This window comes from Notothenia rossii (genome assembly GCF_949606895.1).
Source record: "Notothenia rossii genome assembly, chromosome: 11".
Classification (NCBI taxonomy): domain Eukaryota; kingdom Metazoa; phylum Chordata; class Actinopteri; order Perciformes; family Nototheniidae; genus Notothenia; species Notothenia rossii.
The window spans coordinates 2,122,217-2,136,239 of NC_136910.1; the positions used below are offsets into that span (position 1 = coordinate 2,122,217).

The 14,023-nt window shown below is 40.8% G+C and overlaps 2 protein-coding genes across 3 annotated transcripts in view; one reads left to right on the forward strand and one right to left on the reverse strand.

Annotated features, from left to right (window-relative positions):
* Window positions 1-14,023, forward strand: part of LOC307024827 (transcription factor Atoh1-like) — a 65,092-nt gene that overhangs the window by 3,243 nt on the left and 47,826 nt on the right. The gene's annotated exons all lie outside the window — the stretch shown is intronic.
* LOC307024820 (stonustoxin subunit beta-like) lies at window positions 889-10,394 on the reverse strand. Of its 2 annotated transcripts, XM_079659243.1 has the most exons (4): window positions 9,937-10,394; window positions 5,712-5,811; window positions 2,822-4,285; window positions 889-2,727 (listed from the first exon to the last, which is right to left on the reverse strand). In XM_079659243.1, the coding sequence occupies exons 2-4, from the start codon at window positions 5,800-5,802 to the stop codon at window positions 2,168-2,170; spliced, it is 2,115 nt and encodes a 704-aa protein (XP_079515369.1). In that variant the 5' UTR covers window positions 5,803-5,811; window positions 9,937-10,394; the 3' UTR covers window positions 889-2,167. The 2 variants fall into 2 exon arrangements, with proteins under 2 accessions (XP_079515369.1, XP_079515370.1); XM_079659244.1 differs by lacking the exons at window positions 5,712-5,811; window positions 9,937-10,394 and adding an exon at window positions 5,636-5,709.

Genomic DNA, 14,023 nt, shown 5'->3' on the forward strand with positions numbered 1-14,023 from the left:
AAGAGAATATGAGGAGAAAAGGCGTGTTAAGCATATATTGAATGTGAAAAGTACCAATCCTCTGTTTAAATGCAACAACGGACATTAGAGGCGAGGCGAGCCGGCTGGCGGGGAGGAGCCAGCAGAGGAGATATATAAGGGCACCGCTTCTCTTGCTCAGGAGAGCCGGATCACAGCTGTTTTCTGCCGGAACAATATTCTGTCTGTAACACTACCGCGCCTTTTTTAATTAAAGTATCCCATTTGAATCTTCTCAGAGACTCCATTTAGTCTCATTTTAAAGCTTCTCTCCTGGTCGCGAGAATAACGAACATAGTTAACAATGGACAGAGTTATCTGCTTTCACAGCAAACGATGCTGGTTAACCGGTATGTTTGATATGTAGAGAGAAGTTGTCAAAGGTGCTGCAGCCTTTACGTATCGAGGAACAACACGGGAGACGAAGACAGCTGACGATCTTCAGTCATAATTCAATGGGGTATGTAATTTATTTCAGAAAACACTTTTTGTTATATTCCATAGAATGCTCAACGTCCCGATAGCAATGCTAAATGCTTTGACAATAAATACATACAAAATGTTTCGGAAAAAGGAGCAAAATGGCTCTTTTGGTCATAAAGGTTGTGGGTTAGCGGTTGCGAGGCCATTAGTGTAAAGCTGTAATTCTGACATTTTCCGTAACACATCGTTAAATGATGAGTACTTCTACTTTTACGAAAGTACAAGACCTGAGTACTTCAACTTTTACAACAAGATCTGAATTGATTTCTAATTAAATAAAAGATCTGGATAGATAGATAGATGGATAGAGAAAACCATTAATCAGAATATAGTGGATGTGACACTTCTTTCCAGAATACAATAAATAACAACAAGTGGCCCTCAGTGTAAAGTCAGGTCTCTTTATTTAAGCACAGAGTGAACATATCCAGATGTTGAAGTGTTACAGGAATCTGATATTGCTTCATCTTTATAACCATCAGCAATATTTCCAACTAAATGGTGTTAACAGTGATTCTCTCAAACAAAACAAGTTCTGCATTTTTCTTCATGAGCTATGAGTTCTGCACAAAGAAGGAAATAAACAGATGCTGAAATAAGAGATAGGATATTCCCAACATAATCAAAATGATAAATTTAACAAAACAGATAATCTTTGTCTTTTACTTAAACTATGATTTCATATGTCATCATTCTAATGTTGATAAAACATGTCTAATGTTGTCCTGAACAGAAAAACCCACCCACACCGGTTTCATGAGAGAAAAGACTCCTCTTGTATTCTCTAAATATAACTCGCTTTAAAATACTGATTAAAAAAAGACAGAGCAAAAGCAATTGGCTCTTGAAGAACCTTATGTCCTAAAATAATGAACATCAATTCAACAAAATAAGTAACCATTTCCCCCCCATTATGTTTATATGTGTTGTATTTCAACATCAGTTTTGACAGAGCGAGTGCCGGATATATAATGCTTGAGTATATGTTACTACCATAGAAAGTTCCTATGAAGAAATATTGTTCAACTGTTCGTAAAGCATCGGCTTCAAACAGTTTGAGAAGATGATGAAATCAACATTCACTGAAAACAAGTCACTTTTTGATATCCTCATTGTTTCTGGTCCCTCTGGGTTTGAATGGATGTTTGATTCTGTGGAGCACGTTAAAGTTAGAATGGGATGTTAGGTTGCCATTTCAAACTTTAGAGCGACCAAGAAGCTAAGAGTTCTTCATCATTGCCTTAGTGGGAGAAGTTGGGAAATGTTGACCTCTCAGGAGTTCAACAGGTTTACCCGCTTCACACCAGACACTAACTGAACACAATGTTAATGAATGGGAACTCTAACCAGAATACAGTGAACACCACTCCCCAGAATACTTACTCATACAAGCTACATTGTAGAAAGCAATAATAAAATAAGATCCCCGTCCCTCTGGGTTTGAATGCATTTTAGATTTTGAGTAGCAGGTTTAAGTTAAATTGGGATGTTAGGTTTTCATTTTAAACTTTAGGCAGACCAAGAATGGCCGACTGTGTGTAGATGTGTGTGAACGTTAGGCTATGAGCAGGTGTGTGACAGCCTCTGCCTCTATGAATGTGTGTGAATGTAAAGGCGCTTTGATGGGTCGTACAGACTGGAAAGGCGCTGTATAAATCCAGTTCATTTACAATTCAACTGGACACAGGTAGGCATAGCTGGAATATCTATTAACGCAGAGGCCTGGGACAAGAGGCTCAGTGAATGTGGTGCGAAAGGTGTACAGGTGAGTCAGTGTGTTAGAGGAGACTCTGTAGAAGGACAAAGTGCCAGCAGGCCAGTCCAGATACACCCCGAATCTACTGAAGCCACCAGAGGGATAAGGTACATCCCACACCGGATAACTATGGAATGCCCTAAGATGGAGTTCTGATGATTCATTCAAACCTTTGCCGAAACACCAGGATACTGAATTAAAGCCAAACGCGCTCACTTTGCTCCCTTTTCTGTCAACTCCCTTGTATGTAACAGCAGCATAAACAGACTCCTTGGTACCGGTGCTCCACTCTACCTCCCAGTAATGGCACCCAGATAACTCCTCTTTGCACAACACCTGTGGCTGTGTTTCAAACCTCTCTGGGTGACGAGGATAATACTGCCATGCTCCATGTGTTGCCTTTTTGTTTTCCTCAGACAGAGTGAGACGGTTGTGGGCAGTGTTTGGGTCCAGGTTGAGATCACAGGCATCTGATGGGGAAAACATAACAAAATATCTTATCAGTAACTTTGATGGTCAAACTGCTGAGAATTCACATTTTCAATTAAGAAAAGCCTGACTTACACCAGATCAGATCTCTCTTGTCTGTGATGGTCTCCACAGAAGAAGGCTTTTGACGTTGAAAGTCTTCAGTGACCAGCCGGCCTTTCCTGTAGTGGTAGATGGTTGCTCCTTTGTAGTTGGGATTGGTTTTGGCCGTTATGAGGAAACGGAATTTGCTGTTGTTCTTCAGCTCTTTGGACGAACGCTGGACAAATGTGGCTTTTTCTCTCATTGATTTCAGAACTTCATGGGAGTAGTACCACTGGTCTTTATGGGTACTTCCTAACTTGGTTGATTCCAAGAAGTCAGCCATCTCATCAAGGTAGATATCACCCCTTGGCATGGAGGTGAAGACAAAGCACAGAACATCCTCTACACCTGAAGCAAGGACCTCTCTGTCCAGCTCGTTCTGGTTCAGGACGATCTTTACTCCCTCCATGGTGTCCACACAGGACCTGATGATGTTGATTTCTCTCTCTTTGTGACTCAACCACTTGTTTAGTTTTTCATGGCTGAAGGGTGACTCAGGTCCGTCTTCAAAGACTTCTTCCAGTGAGCTCTCCTCTTCCTTTCCTTCACGGATGGAGGGAAGTTTCTCTGCCATGGCTTGCTGGATGTTGGTTTTATAATAACCACACAGTTTGAGGAAAGTGCTCAACTCTTCTTGAAGCACGGGGAAACTCTCTACCACTTTGTCTTCCAGAGAATCGTTGCATCTCATTTTTGTCTCCCTTAACTCCTCCAGAGCTTCCTGCGCCTTCCTCACTAACTCGATGCTGATATCTTTCCTCACCTCAATAGCTGCAGGTTCCAACAGTTTCAGAGGCATCAGCCAGACCTTCACTGGGACTGAATTCTCTCCATTTGTTTCCAGTAGCTGTGGAAGTTCTACATAGGTCTGCACTGCATCTTTAAATGTTGCTGGGTTGCTTTCAAGAATGAAGTCTCCGTAGAATTTGCAGGAGAATGTCTCAGTCAGGGATTTCTCTTCATCAGTCAGCTTGATGCCAACACTTCCCTCAATATTTAAAGAAGGAACCTTCTTTATCACAGCTTGCATGCTGCCCTGGATTTCCTGGACTTGTCTGTCTTCTAACTTCTTACTGTCAAACACGAAGAAGGCATTTGCCCCATACAGGATGCCTGTGACTACATGAGTCGCCAAGCCATTCTTGATGAGATCTCTTTGTTGGGGGCTCATCGCTTTGAGTTGGGTCACTGACAACTGCTTGAAGTTGGTGGTAGCTTTGTACTGAAAGGTCACTCTGCTCTGATTCTTGAATTTCTTCTCATCATTCAGATATTTGGCAGATCCTCCAACTTCAACCAGTCCACCCAGGAAACTGAGCTTCAGAGAAGCTTCAATGTCCATCAGAGTGGACTTGGATTCAATGGAGTCAGATGCAGACATTTCCAAATAACTACTGTGCTGAGGGGTTTCAGTTGTTTTTAGTTTTAGAGTTTCCTCATTCCACAATCTGAGACCTGAACAAATTGGCAAGCAAACAGTTTTTGGATCAGTTCAGGACAAAACTTTTGTTTATATAAATTCACATAACACTCAAAGTTTTGCAAGTTGCAGCTTCATATCCTGCCAGGAGTTTCAAGTGTGTGTGTGTGTGTGTGTGTGTGTGTGTGTGTGTGTGTGTGTGTGTGTGTGTGTGTGTGTGTGTGTGTGTGTGTGTGTGTGTGTGTGTGTGTGTGTGTGTGTGTGTGTGTGTGTGTGTGTGTGTGTGTGTGTGTGTGTGTGTGTGTGTGTGTGTGTGTGTGTGTGTGTGTGTGTGTGTGTGTGTGTGTGTGTGTGTGTGTGTGTGTGTGTGTGTGTGTGTGTGTGTGTGTGTGTGTGTGTGTCAGTCAGTGTCCCAGAACAAATGACTATATCTTCACTTCTAAAAGGGTTAAATGAATCTAATAGCAATGATACACCTTTGAGTTGGCTGTAGAAGTGTCAGAGTCAATATAGATGTTTTTATTTTATACTAAATTCAGATTGAACATGTTAAAAAAATGTAATTGATAATGTCTAAAAACCCATTACTTATAGTGAATCCACCCTTGAATGATGGGATAGTAGACAAAAAGCTTTAGGAATCCAAACTAACATATAATAAGTACCCTGTATCAAGATTGATGCAAAACAAGTGAGATTTGACCTTTTTAGAGAGGTTTAGAACAAAGAAAACACATCTGGGTACATTTGCCGTATCTACTGTATGGAACCCGATGTGGGTGATTGACACCTCTTTGTAATCGTTAGAGCCAATAGAATCGAGGGGAAGTTCCTAAATCCACCTAAACATTACTATTGTCGGAAGATCTCAACATTCTAAGTTTGTCTTCCAATACTGTCTTTTTTCTCAGAATTCTGATTTTAAAATTTGAATTTATTCTTGTTCTCAGGATTCTGACCTTAATCTCAGAAACCACAAAAATATAAAGTTTTGGTCAGGTCCAAAAAAACATTCACATGTTTCCCTTACCCGCTTCCGTATCACTAGCATTCTTTAAATTCTGAATTCTGAGTTTTATATCAGAAATTAGATTTTTCTTCTCAGAATTCTGACTTTATTCTCAGTAAAAACCAAAATGAATCACATTTGGTCCGATGTTTAAAATGGTTCCCATTTTGCCCTTATCCTCTTTTATACTAGACTTAGCCAGACACCAGTATTGGGCAGACAATAGATAAAGGCAAAGAATTCAGATTAAAATGCATAGAAAATACAATCAATGGACAGAAGAAGTGAACATATATCCCGATATACACAGATGCACGACAAAGAGACAACTCTCATAACACACTCAATTTACCACGACAATCAAAAGATAACTTACAAAATAATGTTAAGCCTGGTGAATTGTTGTTTTACGGTGAGTATGAAGAAAGCTTCGTGACGATGTGAAGTCTTACCTGGGACCAGTTCATCTTTCCGAGCATCATAGAGCATCCCTAGGGTGAAAGGTCGTCCCAGAGCAGCAACGGTCATGAGATCTGAGGCCATTTCTCCAACCTGTTGAGAAGAAACAACACAGACTTCAGAACCTGATTTAAACATCTGTTCAGGAGTAGGAGTTTTGAGTTGAGTATGGAAAGCCATTTGAGTATTTATTCCATAGCCTTGATGTCCAACCCAGCCTCATGGCATTTTGTGTTATAATCACAAAATGTAATCTATTGATTCGTGTTCACCAATACGATTATCCCCTTTTTTTCGTGTCACACAGAACGATTTTAAAAGCAATGTATTTCTACTGGTAGTGTGTTTCGTGCCTGCAGCACGTCTTTTTTTCCGGTCGGGTCGTGGAAGACCGGAAGCTGTGTGGTTCATAAAAACATGTTCTTACTCATTATCAAGCCACCATTATTGCTTTTATTTTAAATCGTATAATTTCGGTCTTTTGTTTCCGTCTGTGAGGAAAAGAAATGGCTCAGAGCCTCAGGATACTGAAATCTGTATTTTTTAAATCTTTTTTTCCTTCTAATTTATTATTCTTTTCAAAATAACACACTGTGATTTACTCAACAATAACACACAATTATCCTAGTTTTTATTTATTCGTTAGATTCCATAATCTCTGGCTTTTTTGGCGTCCGTCAGGAACTGAATTTCAAAATAAAAATAACCGGAGACAGAGTAGGCATTTCGAGCGATTACCCAAGATCCTCAGCTATGATTTAAGCTCGCTGATTGGATGTTTTAGCCGCAATGCATGTTGGGATTTGGTGTTTATATGATATGAAATCGGAAAAACATTTTTAAATAATACTTTATTCCGAGTGTGCTTGCTTTTCTCTTTGAAAGTCATCACATAACGGCATTGTAATACACGGTTCGGCTGCATTACATATTACAGATCTGCCGTAGTTCTTTATTTATAGAGCCCTGATGAGAAGACCTTTGGACAAACTGGAAGAAATGCCGCCGAAACTGAAAACGTGACGTGGATCATAAATATATCAGCAATTAAACAACATCTTCAATTTCTCTTCACACAATACGGGGTCCTAACTGCTTAGGACCCCGGAACATTTACAATATTTTAACTTATGACTTACTAGTTGACATGTACGTGCAACTAGTTTACTAGTGATGTGTCAAATCCACTAGTCAACATGTATGACTTTGAAACAATTCACTAGTAAACTAGTTGCACGTACATGTCAACCAGTAAGTCATTTTGTTGAACTAGAGAGAAGAAAACCACAATTAGTGGGCTGAAAATATCCACTAGTCTAAGAAAAATGCATAGGCTACATGTTAAATCAATATCTAACTAGTTGCATACAGTTGCTCACTGGTGCAAAAAGAGCTGGGTATTTAGTGCCTACTGTTAAAATAATGTCCGTGGGAAGTCAGTCAGTGTGTGTTTTTGTTGGTGCGAGTGTGCCCCCCCCCCCCCCCCCCCCCCGCTCCCGTGGAGCGGAGAAATGAAACTGAATTATGAAGCAGCTTTTGATGGCACGCTATGCATGGGGCCCCCTTGAGGGGGTTTCCCGACATGCCATTGCAGTAAATTAAAAGGGGTTTCAGTTTGTCGTTGCTGTGGACCTTTTTAATCGACCTTCTTTGGAGGCCCCCTACTGGTTCTCTTTCTATCCACCACTAATGTCACTAGTTTATCACAGTGCTCTTCTAATCCAAGCACGTTTCAAATTGTAGCTTAATCAAATGTTTTAAAGAGTATCTATTTTCCTGTCTGCAGTAAGGCAACTTTCTAATTTTAACAAAGTCTTCAATGTTCTGACCTAATTTGAGATACAGTCATGGGCGTAGGAAGCATCCTCAATGTGGGTGGGAAAATTTGACGGGGGTGTGGGCAAGTGGTGGACCTCACATCCTCTAGGGGGGTCCTTTAATTTTATTTAAATGTTGAAGTTAAATCCATCTATCTGGCGCACTTTGAGAGCAAAGTTAAGGACTAAATCTATGGATACAACTCTCAACAACACCCATGTGAAACAACTGTTTAAAACATACTTACTTTTTCTTTATGCATATTTTGGAGATCACTCCCTTTTTGAACTGTATTTTTGTTTTACTCTCCTAGAGTATGAGTTGGAATTATTTCATACCTGTTATTCTCTTATTTTGTAGGCTATAATGATCATATAAAAAGGTGTGCCTTGGAAATACTTGTTTACATAAGATAACTTAGACTTAAGTCTAAACACTCAGAGAGTCCTTTACCTCGCTGAGCTGGCGTTATAAGATTTGTCTGACAGGAGAGAGCTATCCTCCTCCTTGTTGTAGAGAAAAATCCTCATGTACGTTAGCGCTCTCTCATTCACTCTCTCTCTCTCGCTCGCTCGCTCGCTCACACAAAATGCGCTCATGCCACACACACAGCCGAGCTATGACACACAAAGACCCAGAATAACTTGTAATGCTGTATCCTATTCTTTTCGATGGCTTTATTGCTTGATCATATGACAGATTAACAGACCGCCACTGGGTTTACAACCAGTGGCGGTTCTAGACCAATTTGACTGGGGGGGCCAGACTGGGGCCAGTTATGTTCTGAGGGGGGCACAATAAATGCGGGACGAAAAAGACAAAGACAGTATGAAGTAATTGGGCATAAGAAAACAATGCAATACAGTTATTGGTATTTGTTTCAGTACACAGTTTGTGTCATGTGGGACCCGTTTTCAGTGTTTACTAAAAGAAAATGTATGCAATTTAATTATTTTAACCTGCTTTATCTTGGGGTGGACCTCACCTCCTCTAGGGGGGTCCGGGGGCATGCCCCTCCGGGAATTTTTTTTTTTAAATGTTGAAGTGAAATGCATCAATCTGGTGCTCTTTGAGCACAAAATAAATTGATGGATACAGCTCTCAACACTCAGATGAAAGGGAGTTGTATACTTTTCAATAATCCAAACATCTTTAGAATATGATCACAGCCAATAACAAATCATTTAAACTAGTTTATTCTTATCTTATGTTACCTATAGTTAGCATTCTTTCTTTTACCTTTTTTTGGTGTGTATTTTTTACATTTTGGATTTGCTTGGCGAGCTACTTATTGAGGGCTTGCGAGCTACCGGTTGCTCGTGATCTACGTGTTGGAGACCCCTGCTCTAATGGGTTCGACTAGAAAGACAAATAGCGCTAGTTACGCCAATTCCGTCAGCCAAGAAATCTTTTAATCATAAACTTTTTTCTTTTTTTTTTCATTTTCAGGGGGGCCAGAGGGGGGTCAAAGTCAGTGTTAAGGGGGCACTGCCTCCCCCTGCCCCCCCCCCCCCCCCCCCCCCCCCTAGAACTGCCCCTGCTTACAACTAAAGACACAGCTACGCAAAACAAGCAGCATGTGTACAGCTCATGTGCACGGCTCTGAGAATCTGCCTTGGTACAAAGCAGCAGTGAAAACATGGGACGGAGTTTCATTGATTTGGGCATTCTCTCAATAAGCAAGTGGAATGGATTTGATAATGAAGCACTGACACAGCGCTCTACAAAGAGTGGGGAGAGGGGAGACCGATGTACGGACTTTCCACATGGTAAAAGTGGGGGGGTCTAAACTAATCATTTTAAAAGGTGGGGGGGACTTGTCCCACCCTCATATAATAGCTGTGAGGTCCATGGATACAGTCATATGATCATAATTACAAAAATACTAGTGAGTGATTCTGGTTGCTACTAACTAGTGCAGAACAATGTATGCCACTAGTTAACTAGTTCTGCTTCTTTAGTGTCACTAGTTAACATGTCAGAGGGTCACTAGTTCATCAAAAAGCTTACAAATTGGGACTTTGGTGCTAAAAGTGCTGCTCCTGGCGTCACTAGTAAGGCTTATGTGATAACTAGTCGGACAAAAGGGCCACTAGTTGCTGAAAAAGAGTGACTAGTATAATGTTTTATAATAATAAAGCAGAGTGACAAACTAGTTTGACCATATATCTAACAAGTGAAATGAAAGAGCCAACTAGTGTAGGCAGCTGCCGTCTGATATCAAGGATATGGAATAAATACTCAAATGGCTTGTCATACTTGAGAGTTAATAACACTTGGAATCTGACAACTTTACTTAGTAATGCAGTATGTCCCTGCAGACACTAATCCAGCAGCTGTAGTTTTACACAGAAAAGTAAAGTTGTTATTATAAGTGTGTGTTTGTCTGTTAGTCCTCACCTGGTGAAGTTGTGTAGATCAGCAGAGTTGTGTGAGGGTCTTCAGACTTCCAGCAGATGCTTCAAGTCTGATAACATGTGGTGTTGTGAGGTGACTTATCAGTCACTGTCAGATACTCTCCTCCCCGAGCTCCACCACGACACGCCTACTGACCACACACAACCTTTCCCTGTAACAGGCCGGAGTCAGGCTATAAAGCTTATGAGAAATAATGTGACGAGCACATTTGATGCATGCACATGTTCTTCAGTCTCTACTGTTTTAAAGACACAACGTTGTTTTCTGTAACTGGTACCAATAAGAGCTTTCTTTAAATGATAATAACAAAAAGAAGAAGAAATATGTTTCCTCTTGTGGAAATACATTTATGGTTAGTTAGGACATTCTGTGCCATTAGATTACAAATTAAAATGTATAGTTTTAGTACTCATTTTCCAATAAAGGACTAAGAAATTCTACACAAAGTATGGCGGCTATAAGGAATTACATTTTTCATCAGGTTTTGCATTTTTATCCAAAAGCAAATATCAAAATGCAATAATTGTTATTATTCTGCTCTATGGGTGATCAACCAGAGGCCAGTGAAACAGTTGTGGGTATAAGGCAAAGAGGAAGCCTAACATTGTATGTTGTATGTATGTTTTGTGTGTGTGAGGACCCCAGGAAGAATAGCTAATGCTCATGCTAGTGCTAATGGGGATCCTAGTAAAGAATAAGAACATCAGTAACATTAGTTAATGTGTTACAGATGTCCTTCCAAAGTTATGAGTGACTGCTGACAGGAAGCGCAGCTGAGAGTCAGACTTGTTCATTAACTTTAACACAGGTTTGATAAGCTTGTACTTTCATTGAGTCAATAATTAGGGTGGAAGCCCAGATCTCAACATTTTACGTTCTTCCATGCTAAGGCTCGATTTAGCAACTTACTAAATGTTGACAGCAAGAGAGCTGTGAATCCAAAACAGCACAGCAAGTTATCTTCATGTTACGCATCAGTGAAGCTGTGCAAAGCGTTTCATAGAGCAATCACAGATATTATCCAATGAATGATCATATTAACCAGAATACAATAAATATGTTACCACATCAAAGATTACAATTATTATACGCAATCGTCAGAAAGCAAAAGTACGGACTAAATGACATTACGATGAATATGAAAGACCTTTTCTACGATTAGCCATGCAACATTCAGAAGTCGGTGCACTGGTTTGAAACAAACCAATGTCAGAAAAGGCAGACTGGGTGAAATGAGAGTTTTCTTTCTATCAGCACCACCTGGGCTCAGTGGTTCGTGCAGACATACCCCTCCTCAATCATCATCTGGACTCAGGTGTAATAGTAAGTAATTCAATGAGACTATGGGCTGAGGTCAGGAGAACCTTTGGACCACAAGGCACTAGTTCATTAAGTCAAATCCCATGTTCACCCCACCCGGTACAGAACAAGCTTTGACTGTTTGGCTTAATAAAGGATTTCATCAATTTATAATCTTCACATAGACGACAGGTCTTTCTCTCAATTATCTGAGCTGCACAGCCTGCCTAAGAATCACTTGTTTCAATACTTAAAAATGTGATTATTCTGCTAAACATAGCCTGATACAACTGAGAGTGGAACATAGAGCTTACTTTACGCAAGCAACATAACCCTCCATCCTTTTCTCAGGGGGTCAAACATGTCATGTGCTTCTTACAGTTCCGGTACGTCCACACAGCAGCTTTGAAAAAATCTTGAAAATCTTGGAGCTGGGCGTGTCTGAGAGCTTGGGGATCTTTCGCGAGCAACGCGACCAACAACCAATCACATGAATCTCCCGCCCCCGACATACAAAGCAATAGCAATGTTAAAACGAAGTAAACTGGATATAAACTCTCCAAACAGGCGAAAACCTACCAGTTTCACCCACTGTCTCTGCCACCTCCCTCCATGCCTGGTTCCTCCGGTTTGTATCCCGGTAAATAGTTCTGGTCGTAAAGAACCGGGTGATTTGCTACCGTAATATCTCGTTTGGAATATGAGGAAATGAACTGCGGTCTGGCTCTCCCAGCTTGCACGCGGTTTGATTGGCTGCGCTTGCACTGGCGGGATTTGCATAAGCGGGATTTGATTGGCTGACGCTTCCAGCTCAGCCTCAAAAGTTGAACATTGCTCAACTTTTGAATCCTGAAAATCCTGGAAATCCTGGAAATCTTCGCTTTGCTTCCCCACAATGCAGTTCGGTGAAAAGCGAGGCAAAGTGACGTCCCTCCCATTCAAGGTCAATGGGCAGAGAAGCGTTGGAAGATTTTTTTAAAGCTGCTGTGTGGACGTACCGTTGAGAAAATTAGGTTCATACTCAAAGGCTCCTCTAAAACCTTTCTGAGAACATGGAAACTGCTGTATGTATCATTACTTTGTGAATCCAAACCCAATGTGCATGCTAAGTATCACTTTGCTTTGGTGGAAAAAAACAGGAAACATGAAAAAATATATATTTACAAAAAACCAACAAGAGCAAACTAAATCCCACGTTGAGAAGCAGTTAGGTCCTATCTATCTGAACGCTCTCAGTTTGTACGTGTCAACGATGAATCTTCCATGCAAACCAAAGTTAGCCATGGAGTGCCACAGGGCTCAGTGCTTGGACCTATTTTGTTCACACTATATATGCTTCCGTTAGGCAATATTATAAGGAATCATTCTGTAAACTTTCATTGTTATGCGGATGATACTCAACTATATTTATCAATCAAGCCTGATGAAATTAATCATCTAAATAAAATTCAAGACTGCCTCAAGGACTTAAAAACGTGGATGACCTTACATTTTTTGATGTTAAACACGACAAAAACTGAAGTTATTGTACTTGGCCCGAAGAATCTACGAAACAAATTATCTAAAGATATATTAACTATGGATGGCATTAATTTGGCCTCCAGTGAGACTGTAAGGAATCTTGGTGTTATATTTGATCAGGATTTATCCTTTAACGCCCACATAAAATCAATTTCAAGGACCGCCTACTTCCATCTACGTAACATTGCAAAAATCAGGCATATCTTGCCTCAAAACGATGCAGAGAAACTAGTCCATGCATTTGTTTCTTCAAGGCTGGATTATTGTAACTCCTTATTATCAGGGTGTACCAAGAAGTCAGTCAAGTCGCTTCAGTTGATTCAAAATGCTGCAGCTCGTGTACTAACCAGAGTTAGGAAAAGGGACCACATTACTCCTGTTCTGGCTGCCTTACACTGGCTCCCTATAGAACACAGGATAGAATTTTAAATTCTTCTTCTCGCCTACAAAGCCCTTAATGGGCAGGCGCCATCTTACCTTAAAGAACTCATTATACCATACTGTCCTACTAGGGCATTGCGTTCCAAGAATGCAGGGTTGTTGGTTGTTCCTAGAGTCTCTAAAAGTACAATGGGAGCCAGAGCCTTTTCTTATCAAGCTCCACTTTTGTGGAATCAGCTTCCAGTTTGTGTTCGGGCGGCAGACACCCTATCCGTTTTTAAGAGTGCGCTTAAGACCTTCCTTTTTGATAAAGCTTATAGTTAGGGCTGATTAGATTCAGCCCCTAGTTTTGCTGATATAGGCTTAGTTTGTCGGGGGACACCTTACTTCTTCCTTCTCTCTGTCTATACCTGTGTACTCTCATGTTCCGATTAACCCAGCTTCCCCAAATCTCTTTCTTTTTGGTGTCTATATACGCCGGGATCCGGAGTCATGGATGATCCTGCGGTCCTGTGTCATGGATTGCGAGTCCTGGATCTTGAGCCGTGGCTGTGGTCCTGGATCATAAGTCCTGGATGGATATCCTCGTGGATTCATCTTCCTATTTTACACACATGCATTTCCAAACATTTGGACTACCTATGTTGCAAATGTATTATCTTTTCAATTTACACACGGCATCTATTGCACGTCTGTCCGTCCTGGGAGAGGGATCCCTCCTCTGTTGCTCTCCCTGAGGTTTCTCCCATTTTTCCCTTTAAACTGTGGGTTTTCTCTGGAAGTTTTTCCTTGTACGATGTGAGGGTCTAAGGACAGAGGGTGTCGTATTGTCATACTGATATTCTGTACAAACTGTGAAGTCCACTGA